Source organism: Carica papaya, chromosome 6 (genome assembly GCF_054855325.1).
Source record: "Carica papaya isolate Zhongbai chromosome 6, ASM5485532v1, whole genome shotgun sequence".
NCBI classification, from domain to species: domain Eukaryota; kingdom Viridiplantae; phylum Streptophyta; class Magnoliopsida; order Brassicales; family Caricaceae; genus Carica; species Carica papaya.
In genome coordinates this window covers 33,288,665-33,306,037 of record NC_142314.1, presented here as the reverse complement: position 1 = coordinate 33,306,037, position 17,373 = coordinate 33,288,665, and the positions used below count along the sequence as shown (strand labels likewise).

Below are 17,373 nucleotides of genomic sequence, written 5' to 3'. Positions count from 1 at the left end.
AAGAAAACTGTTTTAAGCGAAAATACTTTTTTATTTCCATTTTTAAATTCAAATCAAATTATAAAAATTTAATTAAATTTTAGACTAAATAATAAAACTTAGTATCATATATTAAATATCAGTAACTTTAAAAATTAATTATAATAAATAGAATAAACTTAATTTATGTTTGTCAATTTATTAATTAAAATTTATTTATTTTAATTAAAAAATATAAATTTTAATTTTATTAAAAATATAAAATTTATCATTTTATAATTATACTATAAAATTAAAAATGATAAACGCATGACTCAGTGATTTATTTATTTTATATATTGATGTATTATTATAATATTATAATTATAATAATTAAATTTGAATTTAATATTAATAAAATATTATAATTATGATAAAAAATATTTTTTAGAAAGAAACTCATTAAATTGAATAAAAAAAATTGTAATACTAATGAAAATCTCAAGCTAAACAAATTAAAATAAATAGAAAGCATAAAGCCTTGTTTGGCGAAATAACGATTTTATTTTTTTTCTTAAAATATTTTTTTAACGGAGACGCCGCTGCTATACTACGCTACGCGCAGAAGACAGAAACCGACACTCAAGCGTTTAAGTAAAAGCCCAGACGCAGCGTCCCCCACTCAAATTCAGTCTCTGAATATCCTCACCCAAGTACGGGAGGGAGAATGCCGGTTGCTTCTTCTCCTCCTCTGCTTTTTCTTCTTATCTCATTTGCTCTCTCTTTGTTGATCGTTCTGCATGCCTCGCCCTTAACCGACCTCGCAGGTATTGCCAACCCCATTCCCTCCTGTTCATCTTCTCCTCTTTTTCTTAATGGTTTTGAAGTCTGCCCGTTGCGTTTGTAGAAATGGTGGAAAGGGATTAAGGCTTTTATTTTGGATCTGGTTTAGGTTTTGAGGCAGGGAAGAACTCGTTCTATCAGTACTCTTCTGTTTAAAACTGAAATATTTGGTTTCGTTTATATTAATAATGAGTTAAAGACAAGTGGAAAAAGAAGAAAGCGTCTATCATTATGGGATTCCACTTCATTTTTTTCTTCTTACTCTCTTCCTCCTCCTCAATGACGGATTCTTCTTTCTTCATACTGAAGTGTGTAAAGGTTTCGCTTCCTTGATTTGAAAGTCTTTTTAGAAAAAAATTGGTCTCGTGAATAATTTCGTCTCGCTTAATAGCCATTTGACAAGGTTTTTTGTTTCAATTTTGAAGTTTTTTTGTGAGACTCAAATACTAAGTAAATAGGAAATTTTTGCTCACTCTGGAATATCGTAGCAATCCTTTTAACATCTCAAAATGATGGGAGGGGTTATGGAGTTTTTGTGACAATTGTAAACTGAATTTTGGTAATCTTGTTAGGTAGATCTTTTCCTACTGCTTCATTTCCACTGAGATTATTATTCTTTTCATGCTAACAAGTTATATCTATGCCACTTCGAAGTTCTTGTTAGGTAGATCTTTCTCTAATGCTTAATTTCCTCTGGAGTTATCATTATCTTCATGCTACCAAGTTCATTATATGCTATATGCTAATTGCAAGGAATGGGACTTGGATCCCACATCAAAAGGCAGGACTTTGTTGTGGGGTGTTTATGAGTTCGGGTTTTCTAGCCTTAATAGCTGGTTTTTGAGTTGTATTTCACCTAAACTCATATCAATAGTACCAAAGCTATTCACTATCTCTTTCAGTGTCAATTGTGCACGTCTTTCAGAATTGCAGTGCTCAATCATGACTAATCAAAAGAGAGTTAGTGCAAAGCCAGCCCACGAGGGGAGTATGGTGGATTTTTTAAAAAAAAATAAAGGGAGCATGGTGGATCATTATGTGTTAATTGCAAAGTGAGACTTGGATGCTACATATAAGACGCACAACTTTAATGTAGGGTTTATATGAGTTTGGGTTCTCCGACCTTAGTAGTTACCTTTTGAGATGCGGTTTCTTTAAATTCATAGCAACCGAAGACCTCTTTGCTTTATGCATGCTGATGCCAGAACCAAAACTTTGTTTGTGTAATCAAGTATGTGTTGAGTGCTGCTGAGAATCATTGTAGTGGTTGGTTGCTAGATGTTGTGGCTTCCATATCTGGGCTTTGTTTTTCATCCAGGAATTCACGTGGCCTGTAGCTTGCCTGGAAATTATTTTTTTATATTAACCTTGTATTTTTGCACATTGTAAACCTCAGGTGTCGATCCGGACCATCCAGTTTTGGATATTGTTCCTGCCTCTCTTTATGGACAAATATCTGGTGGTTCTAAAGATGTTTTATTGTGTAAACGGATTAAAGTTTCTGGTCACTCAAGGATGAAACTTGGGAGTTATGCCAATTCTTTTCGGATTACTTTGGCTCCATCTGCAGTAATACCGGAGAGACAACATAGCAAAATTCAGGTTTGCTTCCACAGGTAAGTAAACTTTCATGCATCCATTATTTTCTATTCTGTATTAACTTTCCACCAAGGAATGTTTATGAGTATTTGTCCCATTTGACAAGCTCTTTCCAGGAATGCTTCGCTTGGGTTATGCCAGTGTGAGAAAGATGAATGGAAAACACTTCAGATGGGACTTTGGAGTTCTGTCATGTCACCATATGATGAGAGATATGTTGACATAAAGTTCACTGGTGAAGTATCTGGTTCTGTCTCTATTGGCATTGAAGAAGGTTCTCTCTCTCTCTCTCATCCTTATTCCTTTCTGAGGTAATTGTAGATAATCTCTTTAGTAACATGATCATTCTGCAGATTTTCAACAGTGGCGCCTCCTTTGTCTGGCAGTTGGATTTGTTTTACTGTTGTTGGCACCAATTGTCAGCAGTTGGGTTCCGTTTTACTATAGCAGTTCAATGGCAATTGGAGTTTTTCTTGTTGTCATAATACTTCTGTTTCAGGTACTTTCTATTGCTCTTCAACGACCTCTCTCTCTGTCCTCCAATTAGAAATTTTTTACTGTCTCTTTCATTCTTTAAGATTTCAAAATAGTAGAAAGTAAATGAACTGTATTTATATCCTATTTAATTATACTGTGTCATAATAAAAACCTAGTTTAAGTTAAGTAGTGGAGTATTTATTACTACCGAAAATGGTAATAAAAGGTGGAAAGGACTGTGCATTTTTTTAAGGTTTTCTTTTTATTTCTCTTTTTCCGCAAATCGAAACAGGTAAAGAAAGGAAGAAAATTGTCAGATGCATGACTAGGCCTACATATCCTTTTATAGGAATGGGATGAGGGTGCAGTCTCAGACTGAACCAAATGGGGTGATGTATATCATTATTTTCCAGGGGAAAATTTGTAGAAGGAATTGTTGTATACGCACAGCAGGAAAGGAGAGTAAGGAGAGTAGCATGCACAAATTTAACCTATGATCTGTTTGTCTTCTTGCCTCTGACTACATGTGTTTTTGCAAGTACGGAAGAGTTTATCACCTCTGAGTCCTTGGAATAATGTTTCTTTTGGAGTGCTCTGATGGACAATTCCTGTAAAGCTTCCTTCTATTATCTATATTGGATTCTTTAAATTTTGTTGTAACTTTATAAGAACTTTGGTTGTCAGGGAAAACTAGTTGCTCATTTTCAGTTAGAGGTTGGGTGTGTTTCTTCAACTAAGTTACAATCTGCTTTTTTGGAATTAATATGAATTGTTTTTCCATGGAATCTTGAAAATAATCATATGGAATTGTACGGATGCTTATTCCTGTTTTGGACAAAGTTGAAAAGTTTCCGTGAAATTAGCATGTAGGATTTTTCTGAACGGTTAGAATGAAATTTATGTAGCTTAAGTGGTTCAGGCATAATATGTAAATTCATCACTTATTGATCCGTATGCTAACAAACTTAATTCTTTCTAGAAGCTTTACTGGTTGAACACTAACCTGTTGGTGGTTTTTTTTTTTTTGAAATAAAAGTAAAGTATTATTATACACCAACCTGTTAGTGGCTTTCATTATCATGAATTTGAAGTTGGTGAAACTATCTGTTCTTCACAAAGTTTACCATTATATTGTTGTCTTGTTTAGTCAAACGACCATGCTGAGGGTCATCATGATGGTGGTAGCCTATCAGATGACACTGCAAAAGCGAGGGTTAAATGATTGCCACTTTGGAAAATGTTTTCTTTTATTTCCTTTACAGTTAGTTGTTTGGAAGCTAAATTTCTCATGGGTTCTGTATGCAGGGTATGAAATTATTACCAACTGCAAGGAAAAATTTCTTCTATTTGGCGATATATGGATCGGTGGTGAGTGTGCTATGACATCAACCTTCTTGTTTTTTCTTTTAATCTATATTATTAATAAATTATTTTATACATGCCTCTTAAAAAATGCTTATAGTGTGTGCACTATTTCAGTTTGGGGCTGGATCATTTCTGTTACATCAATTCTCAATGCTGGTGAATGCGATTCTTGTTAAGTTTGGGCTTAGTGAAGAGATGCACAACCCGGTGAGTCATTGTATTCTTCTGATGTTACTTTATTACAATGCTTAAACATCATGATTAGCTTCTGGTAGACTGTAAAATTTAATTTGGCTAGCATACATGCATTATGTATAAATCAGCATATATGTGGCTAACTTCACATGATGCGTATGATTTGGATATCTTGTTGAAGTCTCACTTTATTTTTTGCTCCTGGTGTAACCAATTAGCTAACTTGGAGGCTTCACTTTAAAAAAATTAGAAGAAGTAAGTACAAATTTATTTCAGAAGCCAAAGTTTAACTTATTAAATAAGGCTTGTCCAAGGTGCTCACTTTTCTTCTTTTGGCTATAAGCTGTATCATGCCCTTGTGATTAATAATTCTGGAATAGTCACTACATCTGCAATTAAGAACTGGGATTGAGCCTCTTGAATGGTCCACTGAAGCGATTGTTTAGGATATTGGAGATGTCAAAAATCTTCCAGAGCTCTTAACTCTCAAATTCCTGGATCAAAAAATTTGACACCCGTTTTCTTTGAAAATTGGAGCTATATCATCAGAATTTTCTGTGTCTTGGGCCAACCTGAACTCACTTCTTTTGGATTTCTGTTGCTCAGGGAGTTTGGTGAGCATTTTGGATTTTTTCAATGAATTGTGGTTGACAAGAAAAAAAAAAGGATTTCATCAGTATACATAAGGGGAGAGATGTCAGTTTTTATCTGGTACTAATCTCTATCTTCTAATTTTGGTTATGAAAGAATTGGAGAGAAAAGAATTTAATATCTGAGCTTATGATGCATTTTTCTGCTGTGGTTTTTATATAATGTCATTTGCTTCTCTACCGGGATATTAGTTTCATTCCAGTTTGACAACTGTGTCCGCATTATTTTGTTGTTTCAGGTTGCCATATTTGCATTGGTGGGAATTGTCCTTGCAGGAGCTGCTTTAGGGTATTGGATTGTGAGGAAATTTGTCATCTCAAAAGATGGAAATGTTGATGCTAGTGTGTCCCAATTTGTGAAATGGGCAATGCGAGTAATTGCAACCACCTTTATTTTACAGGTATATAATTGCAATAATATTGTATGCATAACTTGTGTTAAATTTCAACCACCTTTATGAAGGAAATATCCTTTCTTTCTCTGATACACATTGGAAATCCCTATGGTATTTGTGATGTTTGTTAGCATGGTCTGCATGTTAAATTAACACAAACATTGTTGATTGTGTAGTTGATGCATGAAGGCCTCAATTTAATATGAACTGTTACTCCATGGCAAGTGTTATTTGTGGGACTTCCATCTTACCATCTGTTTGCAGCTACTGTTAGACTTACTCAAGATGAGCAAATTAATTCTCCTATAGATCTGCTCATAATTGAACCAGTGCTGACAGCCTTTTCTGGCTGAAATTATTTGGTAATCAAATTAAATTTTTGTGGTATTTTAGTTATATTTTCTCAATTCATCTGCTTTTTCTTGTGTTTCAGGGCACTCTAGACACTCCTTTAGCTGTTGGGACCTTGATTTCTTGTTTCACCATCTCTTTTCTCATTACTTCAGCAAGGAGGCGCTGTCAACTGTGAGTTCCAGTGGAATTTTTTCTTCCTCTTCTACTCTTATGAAGTAAAGAATTTACTGCTTGAATATTGAAAGTTTCCTTACTAGTTGATTGATGTTTTCTTTCGTGCTCCATCTTGGGCCCTTACCTTGAATGCATAGTATGCGTATGATATAGCAGTAGCAACTTACTGGATGTTGATTATCCGAGAAATGTCCATTGGGTGGATGAATATTTTCCCGCAAATGGATCCTTTCACTTCTGTAATTGCCTCTTGAAGGCCTCATATACAATGTTTGGGACTGGTAACTAATGTTACTAAATGTTGATTATGTAAGTTTCCTTTGATGGATTAATAACATCCTGACCTTACTAATGGATAATTTACCTTCTATAATCAGAGCCTGTTGAGCCGGCATATACAATGTTTGAGACTGGTAACTAATGTTACTAAATGTTGATTATGTAAGTTTCCGTTGATGGATAAATAAGATCCTGACCTTACTAATGGATAATTTACCTTCTATAATCAGAGCCTGTTGAGCCGGCATATGTGATGGTAGGACTCACTTAAAATGGTAGAAAAGACAGACAAATGAACTTGCTTAAATAATATGAACATGTTTTTTGGCTCTCTGAGCTGTGCAGTTGACCTGGCAGATTCCAAATTTTTGCTCGTTTTTTTTTTGTGCAATCCAATTTCCAATTTGGTGAACAGATATTTGATTTCTTGTAGGCATCAATCATATTCTAAAAAGAAGAGCCCAAAACAGTCAACATCAAGGAATGGCCATGCTGAATTTCTTAGCAGGCCACTGAAAATGAGCCCTAGAAGCGACATGTGGAATAGTTCAAGGAGTTCACCTGCATGGTATAACTCTCCTGTTAGAGGTATGGTTTATTTGGCATAGTTTCTGGCAGCTTTTTAAATTCATATATGACTGATAGATACATTCTAATGCTTTTCACTGAACTGATCTATGATTTTTCTTGTTGACTGTGAAAACTATCTTGATCAGAAATGGGCTCCATTCTTGAAATTTAAAATGCTAAAATTGTCCTCAGATAATTATATTATGGCTGTACATTCCTTGATGTATGTGATAATAATATGGCTGTACATTTTCGTCATAATAATTAGTATGTTGATCACGGATAAGCTTGAAAACCCGTGCCAGTGGTAGGTTCCAGCAAGAATTTTATGAAATTTTATTTTCTGAATCCATAAGATGCCTCTTCATTTTCTGGAGAAGTTTATTGCTCGGGTTAAAAGATAGCTGAAACTTATTCAGCTGTATAATTTATGAGATCAGTCATTAAGGTATCTGCTTACCCTGTGATCAGGGGAACCAAACATTAACGTACTATACGATATTACATATAATAAACAATTTTATCCATTTGCATTAATTTCTTATTTCTTTCTCACTTTTCTACCTAAGAAATAAATATATAATACTAAATAATTCAAAGATCTTCTCATAGTGAGCTAAATTTCCTTCCTTTTCTTATATATATTCCCCGTACTGACATAATAGGTGAGTCATTTGGGATGTCATTAGTAGGGTTATTTCTTTTTAAATTTCACTTATAATGATCTAAGCTTTTTATTATTATTATTATTATTTGAAATAAAAAAAAATATATCTTCACAAGCAACCTGATTATAGATAATTAAAACTATTTAGTATGTAAGGGATATTAGAATTTTGTGCTGTGTATGAATAAAATAAATAAATATATAAGATTTGAGATTTTAACAATTTGTGCCACTCTACAGGGACTGAATGATATTTATGTAGTAATAGAAAAATATAATTAACATTTATTGTATGGGCATGCAGTTTGTTTTTTTCCCTTCACGAAATATTCTGACTTTGCCAATTGGCTCCAATCTTATTGTTTAAGAATGATAAAAATCAAAACTTGGTCAGTACTTTATCGAACTTGTGCTTCTGTCCTAATTTAAGAAAAAATATGATTTCTCCAATGATCCAGGAGATCTACTTAATGCTTCTATTTTATGATTTTGTCGCCTTTTGGTAATCAATTTGCTTCCATAAAGAACCCGGATGCATTTCTTGCAATCTTTTCTTCTGCTCTCTGCTAAAATGTATCAGGGTTTATCGTATTAATTTTAACATTCTCATTTTAAACACTCGTTGGTGTAATGATTTTGGCCTTTTCATGTCACAGGTGTGGTTTCTCCTTCTGTTGGGAAAGGGGCAGTAAGTCCATATGATTACTACTCAACCTTCCACAAGACACCAAACCGAAAGAGGTTCACAAAGGAAGATTGGGAAGATTTTACTCAGGAATCAACCCGAGAAGCTGTAGCAGGGTTGGTAACATCTCCAGAATTCACGGATTGGATTATTGAGCATGCGGACCGCATACACATCCACCCAGACGAGAGTTCGGATGAAGCAGAAGCAAGTGAATCTGATTCTATAGACGAGATTACTCTGCAGGATGGCAATTGGTTTGCCTTTTTCAGTTGGTAGCAGCTGAAGCGAAGGAAATAGCAATTCCAGAATGCAGTTTTCACTGACATTCAAACAAACATTAGAATGGGAAATATGATGCTTGATAGGATGCTGACTCAAAGTTAGGCAAAAGTCAACTAGGTCCACTCCTTTTTCCTTAGCACAGATAGCGTGGCAGTTTCTAGTTTGCTGGAATCTTTGCTCTGTAATTTTACATGATTTAAGTGTAAGCTGTCTTTCTCTAGATCTGATGTTAATATTTGTTTGCATCCAGAAATCAAATTAGGAGCAGAAATCACATTAAACTCTTTTGGTCTCTTAATTGCTTTATTTTTTCTGATAATTCAAGGGTGAAATCTGTTGGTTGCAAGTTACAGGCTTAGCACCCTCTTCCCAAAGAAAATGAATGGTAAATTTAGAGTCGAAGATGTTGGCTTAAGTAACTGGAGATGGCTGAAAGTGAAATCGGAAGAGCTTAACAAAATTAAAGGACAATATATAATCTAACCAGAAACTGTAGGAGTCTGCTACGGTGAATTAACCATAAAAATGTTTGATTTTGTTAGGGTGTTTCACTTTTACATCCGTATTCAATCTAGGCACTTGGTGTCATCATATTGTCAAATTATAAGCAGCTTTCATATTGAAGTTTCGAAGGAAGAAGTTTATACGTTTCCAAAAATTGAAGATACAGATCAAAATATTTAACTATTTGTGTAAAGATATCAATTGGTAAAATTGTTGATAAAAGAAAGAGATTTTATACATGAATCACTCACATATTCTCTTGAATTTTATGTATCCGCGAGGTTAATTTAAACTAATAGAAATATACAAGAACAAGTAATTTTTATTGGAAACATTTTTCTAATGAATTTCTTTGGAACTTTTATAGTAAACAGAAGTCCGGAACCCAAGTCAATAAGGTGTGTCCATCCAGCTGAGAAAAACAAAGGAATGATACGCATTTATTAACATAATTAGAACGTTATGTTGGTGAACCAACCTACAATAAAAAAAAAAAAATAAAAAAAAAAATTAAATGATTAAATATTTGAAAAAAATAATTTTAATTAATTTAATAAAAATAAAAATATATCTAGATGATATACGTATTAATTAATTAATATATATATATATATATATATATATTCTCGATTTAAAAGAATAAACGGTATTATTATTCATATTGTTTAATCTAATACTTACAAAAAAAAATTGAGAGGATAAATGTATAAAACAACAAAAACAAACTCCTTCAAAACTATATCAACTAAAAAGGCAACCATGCATAATTATAAAAAAATAAATAAAAATTGGAATTTCAAAATTAATTTATGCTAACATATATTTTCTTATAATTTGTAAGAAAAGAGGACCCACCTATTATCATCACCATCTCCCCCATCATCATCCCACGCAACCTGAATCAACAAATCATTTTCCCTTCCGTTTCCAATTGAATCTTGCAAGAAAATTTTCTATCTTCCCTGGTTAAAAAGGAAACTGCACTCCATGCTCTCTTGATCTCTGACAAAAGATGCCATCTCCCACCACCACGTCTCTCTCAGTAACGCAGACAATCAACGGTTCGCATAATTTTACCATCAAGGGATATTCTTTGGCCAAGGGCATTGGCGTCGGCAAACACATCGCCAGCGATACCTTCTCCGTCGGCGGTTACCAGTGGGCTATCTACTTCTACCCCGACGGCAAGAATCCGGAAGACAACTCTGCTTATGTCTCCGTCTTCATCGCGCTCGCCAGTGATGGCACCGACGTTAGGGCTCTATTCGAACTCTCTTTGCTCGACCAGAGCGGGAAGGGCAAGCACAAGGTCCATAGCCACTTCGATCGCGCCCTAGAGAGCGGTCCGTACACCCTCAAGTATCGCGGCAGCATGTGGTCAGTTACCATTTCCATTTCTTTCTTATTTATCCGTTTTCGAGAATTTTGAATATTTAGAAATCGCTTTTTTTTCGACGTGGAAATTTGATGAACATATGCGTTGGAGAACTTTATGGTAGATAGCATGCCAAAAAGGAAGATCAATTTAGATAGTTTCTTGCAACTCAAAAAGATTTGAGCAACATGGTAGATCGTACTCTTTCTTGATCGAAAATCTTGAACATTGAGAAATTGCTTTTTCTTTTCTTTTCTTTTTTTTTTTTTTCTCTTGTTGGCGTCGAGATTTAATTAAAATATACGTTGTGCTGGGGAACTTCATGTTAGATAGCATGCCAAAAAGAAAGACCAATTTAGATAGTTTCTTGTAACTCAAAAAGATTTGAGCAAGATGGTAGATGGTATTCGTTTCTTGAAACGATTCATTCTCTTTTCCTTATACTTATTTTGGGACTACAAGAAAGCTCACCTTCTTCGGAGCATTGTGGATGGAATGACAAACACAATTTATGTTTGCGTATCCAATAGAAGGCATTGAGAAATTTGAAAATCAAAAGAGTTCTGGGACCTTTAAAATAGTGTACAGTTTTCTATTGTAAATTGCTGTTTTTCTGATAAGTAATAAATAGTTCTGTTTTCTATATATGAGTTGTTGGTTTCAATTCTATAATAGGCTGGTTCAAAGATTCATATTCTTGCAAGTTACAAATCACAATGGTCCCAGCTCCCTGTACCCCATAAATCAGACACATCTCGACCTCTTAGGTCCACTAACAACATGTGAAAAAACCCAAAAAATTTAAGTGGATTTAAATCTGATACTATTTGCAATGCCATGAGCATATAACCAAAAATGGTGGTTAAATGATGCTTCTGTTATGATTTAGTCAAACATCTACACATATATATATATATATATATATTATCCTTACTTGTTTGACAACACTTTCGAGATGGTGGAATGTGAGGAATTAAATTGATTACACTTTTTATTTCAGATATATATATATATTATCCATAATTGTTTGACAACACTTCCAAGATGGTAGAATATTAGGAATTAAATTGATTACACTTTTTATCTAAAAAAAGGAATTAAATTGATTATCCTCATTCCAAATCATTTTGTTGAGTGTTTGAGTTAGGTCTAGTAATTGGAGGCATAATAGTTGTGGGGAGGTCTCAAAGTTAGGGGATCATCATGCTTAATTTATAAAGATATTTTATGCTTAATTTATAAAGACATTAGGGAAGTATTTGGGCGGTAGCCCCTTGGTACTTTTTAATTCATATTTTCTTTTATTTCAAAAAAATAAAATTGTTCCTTTGATTACTGAGAATTAGGAAAATATATGGGCGGTACCTCCTTGATACCTTTTAATTTAATTTGTATCTTCTTTTATTTCAAAAAAATATTTTATGTCATGACCGTAATATTGCACCAGCCAGCTCATTGGTTTACCGGTATCAGCTATGTGTGCGGGAACTATAGAGAGAAGGAGAAAGTTGTTTCTTCTTAAGCTCTTTTGATTCTGTTAGGACTTCCTGTTAGAAGTTAACTAGCATTTTTGGATTGGATATTGTGTAGGACTTGGCTTAGGAGTTTGATGTTTGATTTATCAGTTTGATTAGGCTCGTATCAGGAATGGTTGGATCCTATTTTCTGTAGTTTTCCCATAAATATCTTTTGCAGATATTAATAAAGCATTTGACAATTAGCATAAAAAATAGAGTATTCTCTAGAGACTTAGGGCTCTCTTTCATGTTCCCTACTTGAGGTAAGAAATAAATTTTAGAAATGTCCATTTCGACATTTTACTTGGCAGTTAGCTTTTAACGTAATTCTTAATGTTAAAATGGTTGAAACCTACAACGTTAGAAGCCTTCAACCACTTCTTGACTGACCATGTATTACAGAAAATTTTTGAAAGACTATTGACTATTGCAGAAAGGTTGGCTATAATGCTTCGAAAAAATTCCGTACTTGGATTCCTGATGCTCCAGTAGCATTTGAAACATTAAAGACTGCCATGGCTGCAACACCGGTCCTAGCACATCCTGAATTTTCTCAGAATTTTGTCATGTAATGCAAAACATTTGTCTATAGTGGAGCAGTGTTATTACAAGAAAGCAGAATAGTTGCTGTTTTTGGTAAATTCTTGGTGGCCAGACATCTCAAACTTCCAACATTTGAAAAGGATCTGTTTGGGTTGCTGAAGCAATGAGGCACTAGAGATCTTTTCTGTGGGCCAGATGTTTTTTGGTAACAAGCGGTCACTACATCTTAGAATTTTGTTCGAGTAGTGGGTTGTTGCTTTCCTGCGGCAACACTAATGGACTTCAATTTCACTGGGAAGTATTATGCGTGGGGAAAAAATGGGTGGTTGATGCTCTTTCATGCCAATATGAAGAATTGGGCATGTCAATGCTCCAAATAGATATTTTCCATGCAAGGAAATTATAACCACCAATAATTAAAGAAATTTTTTTTTTGAAAGTTCCTAAGAATTAAAGAAATTGATGGAATGAGTAGAAGAAGGAGAGGCTAGCAATTATGGGAATTCCATAGTTGCCTAATATTTTCCAAGAAACAAGTCTATCTGCTTCGTACATCTCCAAATATATTTTATTCTCCTTGTCCTTCATAACCTAAGCCTGAATGACTTCGAAAAGACATAAGGTGATAGCAAGTGATTTCCATTGGAAAGGACTAAATAATAACTCCAAGACTTTGTTAGAACATGTTCAGCCTGTCAAACCTACAAGGTAGAACAAGTTGCAGGTATTCTTGGGTTCTATCTTCAAATTACATGGACTAAATGAATCTATAGCGACAGGGCAACACCTTTACAAGAGATTTCGTGGAACCTACTTAGGCTTTTTTGGTATTAGACTTTTGTTTAGCTCGGCCTATTGTCCGCAATCATTGGCCACACGGTGGTAGTCAACCACATCATTAGATGTATCTCCATTGCTTTTCCTATTATTGCTCACACCATTGGCTTGATTGATTGTCTTGGGCATTGATTGTCTTGGGCAAAATATTGTTATAGCATAGGGATTCACTCTCTACTTAAGTCCATCCTTTGAAGTGGTTTATTGTAGGAACCACCAAAGTTGCTGTCCTAGTGCCCCGGCATGGCTAAGCTAGAGTTGGGAACTCGAGTTGCAGAAAAAAAAATGAAATCATTTTCTGAGGGTTATTCTAGAATGCCCTTCACAAACTCAAGCTACAATGAAATCATCCTATGATGCTCATCATCATGAAGAACAATTCGGGATGGGTGATTAGGTGCTTCTTTGACTTCATCCCTGCCAAGAGGTGTCCATTGCTCACTACCCTATAAGAAGTTGGTGCCTACATTATATGGCTCTTCTAATTACAATTCTGGAAAGGATTGGTACCTTCATGTATAAATTAGACTTACCTGAGGACACAGATTCATCATGTCTCGAAAAGTTTTATGCCGACAAACAAGTGAAACCTACTCTACCACCAGTTACTAAGGGAGAGCTTCTGCCCAAGCCGCATGCAATTGTGGATCAACATTTTAGGCTGGGAAGAAGGAGCTTCTGGTTCATTGGGAAAAGTCTTCTCCCAGTTAATCTCTTAGGAGGATGCTGCAGATGCCATGGCATGCATTCCTACACCAGCACTCGAGGACAGGCTCCATTTCAGGGAGGAGTAATATCACACTGAAATGACAGAACAGGCTGTTGACCGTGTTACTGGTATCAGCTATGTGCCTGGTACCACGAAAGAAAAAGTTGTTTCTCCCTAAGTTCTTCTCTTTTTGTTTCCTTAGGACTTTTGGTTAGAAGTTAACTAGGATTTTTGGATTAAATGTCGTATAGGATGTGGGCATAGAAGTTTGGATTATTAGGAGTTGGATTAGGCTTGTATCAGGCTCAGTTGGATCCTAGAAAATGGGGAACTAGTTGCCGTAGTTTTCCTATGAACATAGATTGTAGAGTATTAAGAAAATAATTCTCATTCAACATAAAAATTTAAGATTGTTTTGTAGATATAGAGAACCTGGTTCTCTCCTGCCCTGAAGGTAGGTTTCCAAGATAGGAAATCAAACAGACAAGTTTCATGCTTGCTGCAAGACTTACGGGAAGCATACCCATGATCAGATTCCAAACACTGGACCATAACAGCTTGTCAGTTATTATCCTTATAAAACTGGGATAACGATTCAATCTTACCTGAAACATGAGTTCTTTTTTTGTACCTATCTTTTTTACTATTGTTAAAGAGAGGGTAAATTAGGTTAAAGGATATAATGGTAAGTTATGTCTTTTATAATAATTGTTCATTTTCTTTTCTGTTATAAAAAACCTGTATATATAAAACTGTAATATTTAATAGAAAATACATGAAACGATTCTCAACATAGTACGAGAGTAACAAGAATGTGGGGGATTTTGAGGAATATAGGTAGAATGCTTGGGAAAATATCATAGACCAGTGTCTCAAATCTTTCTTCTCCCTTATGTCAAACATTGAAAGGTCAACAACTTCATTTTTCGTATTTTCATTTTCAAACTTATTTGTTCAATCTTAAGTTTTTGTTAATTTAATTATGAGTATGTATATAGCTGAAACTTGTGAGTGGCATGCAGTATCCTTTTTTTTTTCAACTTGCAGTACTCTCTGCTCTGTGCTCCCACAGTGAGTCAAAGCCATCTTCTTGCCATGAAGATATGAGATTCTTATTAAACATTACATCTTCAACTTTTGAACTCCCAGTCCTCTCTTTTTTAAAAAAAAAAAGAAAAAGAAGAAATGTTCTCTTTTGGAAAATTCCTTTACTTTGTATGACCTTTTTTTTTTTTTTGTTTTAGGGGCTACAAGCGGTTTTTCAGACGTGCAATGCTGGAAACATCAGATTTCCTCAAGAATGACTGTCTGAAAATTAACTGCACTGTTGGAGTTGTGGTCTCAGCAACAGATTGCCCCAGATTGCACCCAATACATGTACCTGAATCAGATATTGGTTCACATTTTGGGATGCTATTGGAGAATGAGGAAGGCTCAGATATTACTTTTAATGTGTCAGGGGAAAAGTTTCATGCTCACAAACTAGTATTGGCTGCTCGATCTCCTGTATTTGAAGATGAATTTTTTGATGGAACAGAAGAAGATAACAATGAAATTTTTGTTGCAGATATGGAGCCTAGGGTCTTCAAGGCACCTTTCTTCAACTTTTTTTTTCTCACTTTGTTTATAGTTCTGTAGCTTAACATGGTTGCAGAGCTCAGACTAGGCTGCTCTTTGTACTTGTTCTAATTTTCTCTTGTATGTCTGTTGTGAAGGCTTTGTTGCACTTCATTTACAGAGATAATATCATTGAAGACGAGGAGTTCTCAGCAACTAGTTCAACATGCATGCCGTCTATATCTGACACATTAGCAGCTAAGTTGTTAGCTGCGGCAGACAAATATGACTTGCCGAGATTAAGACTGATGTGTGAGTCTGCACTATGCAAGGATATATCTGTCAACTCGGTTGCAAATATCTTGGCTCTGGCTGATCGTTATCGTGCTATGGATCTAAAATCTGTTTGCCTAAAATTTGCTGCTGAAAATCTTGTAGGTATGTTCTTATAAAAAATTTGTGTTCTCAAGTTTCTCAATCATATGGAGCAACAAAGTGCCATGTGCTAGCATCTTTATCTCTGATAAAAAAAACAAAAAAATGTGCTAGCATTTTTGTTTATTATGCATTGTATCATTTCCCTGGATTTATATTTTGCATTCTATTGTTTCTTTTTTTTGAAAGCAGAATATGGTGGGGTTAGAGCCTTATTTATACTTTCATATCTTGTGGGAGTTTGAATTAGCATCCAGGGTTCAGTTTGATCTTAGAGTGGTTGAAGTTGATTGATTATCTTTTTGGGAGCTTTGTAAGTGAAGTTTGTTTTTGATGGGTCATTACATCCGTTTCTGGGTTTGACCACCTTGGTCAGTCTCCACATTTAGGGTGTAGGCATTGGAAGCACAACATTCTTGCTTAGCTGGGGACATATGGAACACAAGTCCCAATATTATGAGTGGAGCATATGAACACAAGCTCCAATAAGAGTTGACACTGACATTTTCTTTTTCCAAAGTCCTTGTTAGATCGTTGTATCTTTGTCGGAATTTTGCCTCTGTGTCCTATACAGACAACTATGCTGAATCTATGATCTATTTTGTTTGCTGCTCTGATGGCAGCACACTCATGGCTGGTTACCTCCCTAGTTTTGGTTGGAGTAGATCTTAGTGTTTGCTTGGTTTTAAGGGTCAATGAAGTTTAATATTTTTTGCTTTTTTAATTCAAATTTAGATGGACTTCTTAAAGCTTCTCCATGTGAATCCATTTAACTGTGGATTTTTCTATAAGCTAATTTTTCCCAGTACTCTTAACTTATCATTACACCACCTCTGATTTCCGTGCTTGCTGCAGCTGTTATGCGCTCTGACGGTTTCGAGTATCTCAGAGGAAACTGCCCAGCACTGCAATCTGAGCTTCTGAAGACGGTAGCAGGATGTGATGAAGAATTCAGCGGAGGGAAGAGCCAAAGTGTGTGGGGACAGTTTTCCGATGGTGGTGATACTAATGACCGAAGCATAAGACAACAGACCTGGGAGAATGGAGGGGAGAGATTGTGGGCACCTCTTGAAGGTGGTGATGCTGGCGGAAGGAGTCCTAGGCAAGAAGAATGATGCCAGTAGACTCTTGTCAAGTTGGTTGCCTAGTGCTTAGTAAGCCTAAAGGGAATGAAATGGAAAACGAGAACAAAAAATGTATAGGAAAAATCCATTGCCTTCATATGCAATACATCTTGTTCTTAACTTCTATTTCTCATGTTGTACGTTGAGTAAGCAACAATTGCACCGGTGAAAATGGACAGAGGATTATCGTATGTGTTGTAGCAAAAATATACTATCACAAACACTCGTATTTTTACCACCCAAGAAGCTAGTTTTCATGGACTCTTTTCTTGTCTC

General features: G+C 35.1%; 2 protein-coding genes across 3 annotated transcripts; both read left to right on the top strand.

Annotated features, from left to right (window-relative positions):
- Positions 1 to 567: 567 nt before the first annotated feature.
- On the top strand, positions 568 to 8,780 carry LOC110807792 (guanosine-3',5'-bis (diphosphate) 3'-pyrophosphohydrolase, putative (DUF2215)). Its single transcript, XM_088223263.1, has 10 exons — positions 568 to 785; positions 2,198 to 2,417; positions 2,517 to 2,674; positions 2,754 to 2,899; positions 4,183 to 4,245; positions 4,357 to 4,449; positions 5,327 to 5,488; positions 5,916 to 6,007; positions 6,723 to 6,877; positions 8,183 to 8,780. Exons 1-10 carry the CDS (start codon positions 686 to 688, stop codon positions 8,488 to 8,490), a joined length of 1,497 nt encoding a protein of 498 aa, XP_088079389.1. The 5' UTR covers positions 568 to 685; the 3' UTR covers positions 8,491 to 8,780.
- A 1,072-nt stretch (positions 8,781 to 9,852) lies between these two features.
- Positions 9,853 to 17,288, top strand: BPM4 (BTB-POZ and MATH domain 4). 2 transcript variants are annotated; one of them, XM_088223265.1, is made up of 4 exons: positions 9,853 to 10,377; positions 15,226 to 15,571; positions 15,697 to 15,972; positions 16,829 to 17,038. In XM_088223265.1, the coding sequence occupies exons 1-4, from the start codon at positions 10,013 to 10,015 to the stop codon at positions 16,895 to 16,897; spliced, it is 1,056 nt and encodes a 351-aa protein (XP_088079391.1). In that variant the 5' UTR covers positions 9,853 to 10,012; the 3' UTR covers positions 16,898 to 17,038. The 2 variants fall into 2 exon arrangements, with proteins under 2 accessions (XP_088079391.1, XP_088079390.1); XM_088223264.1 differs by having other exon boundaries at positions 9,855 to 10,377; positions 15,697 to 15,976; positions 16,829 to 17,288.
- Positions 17,289 to 17,373: the final 85 nt, after the last annotated feature.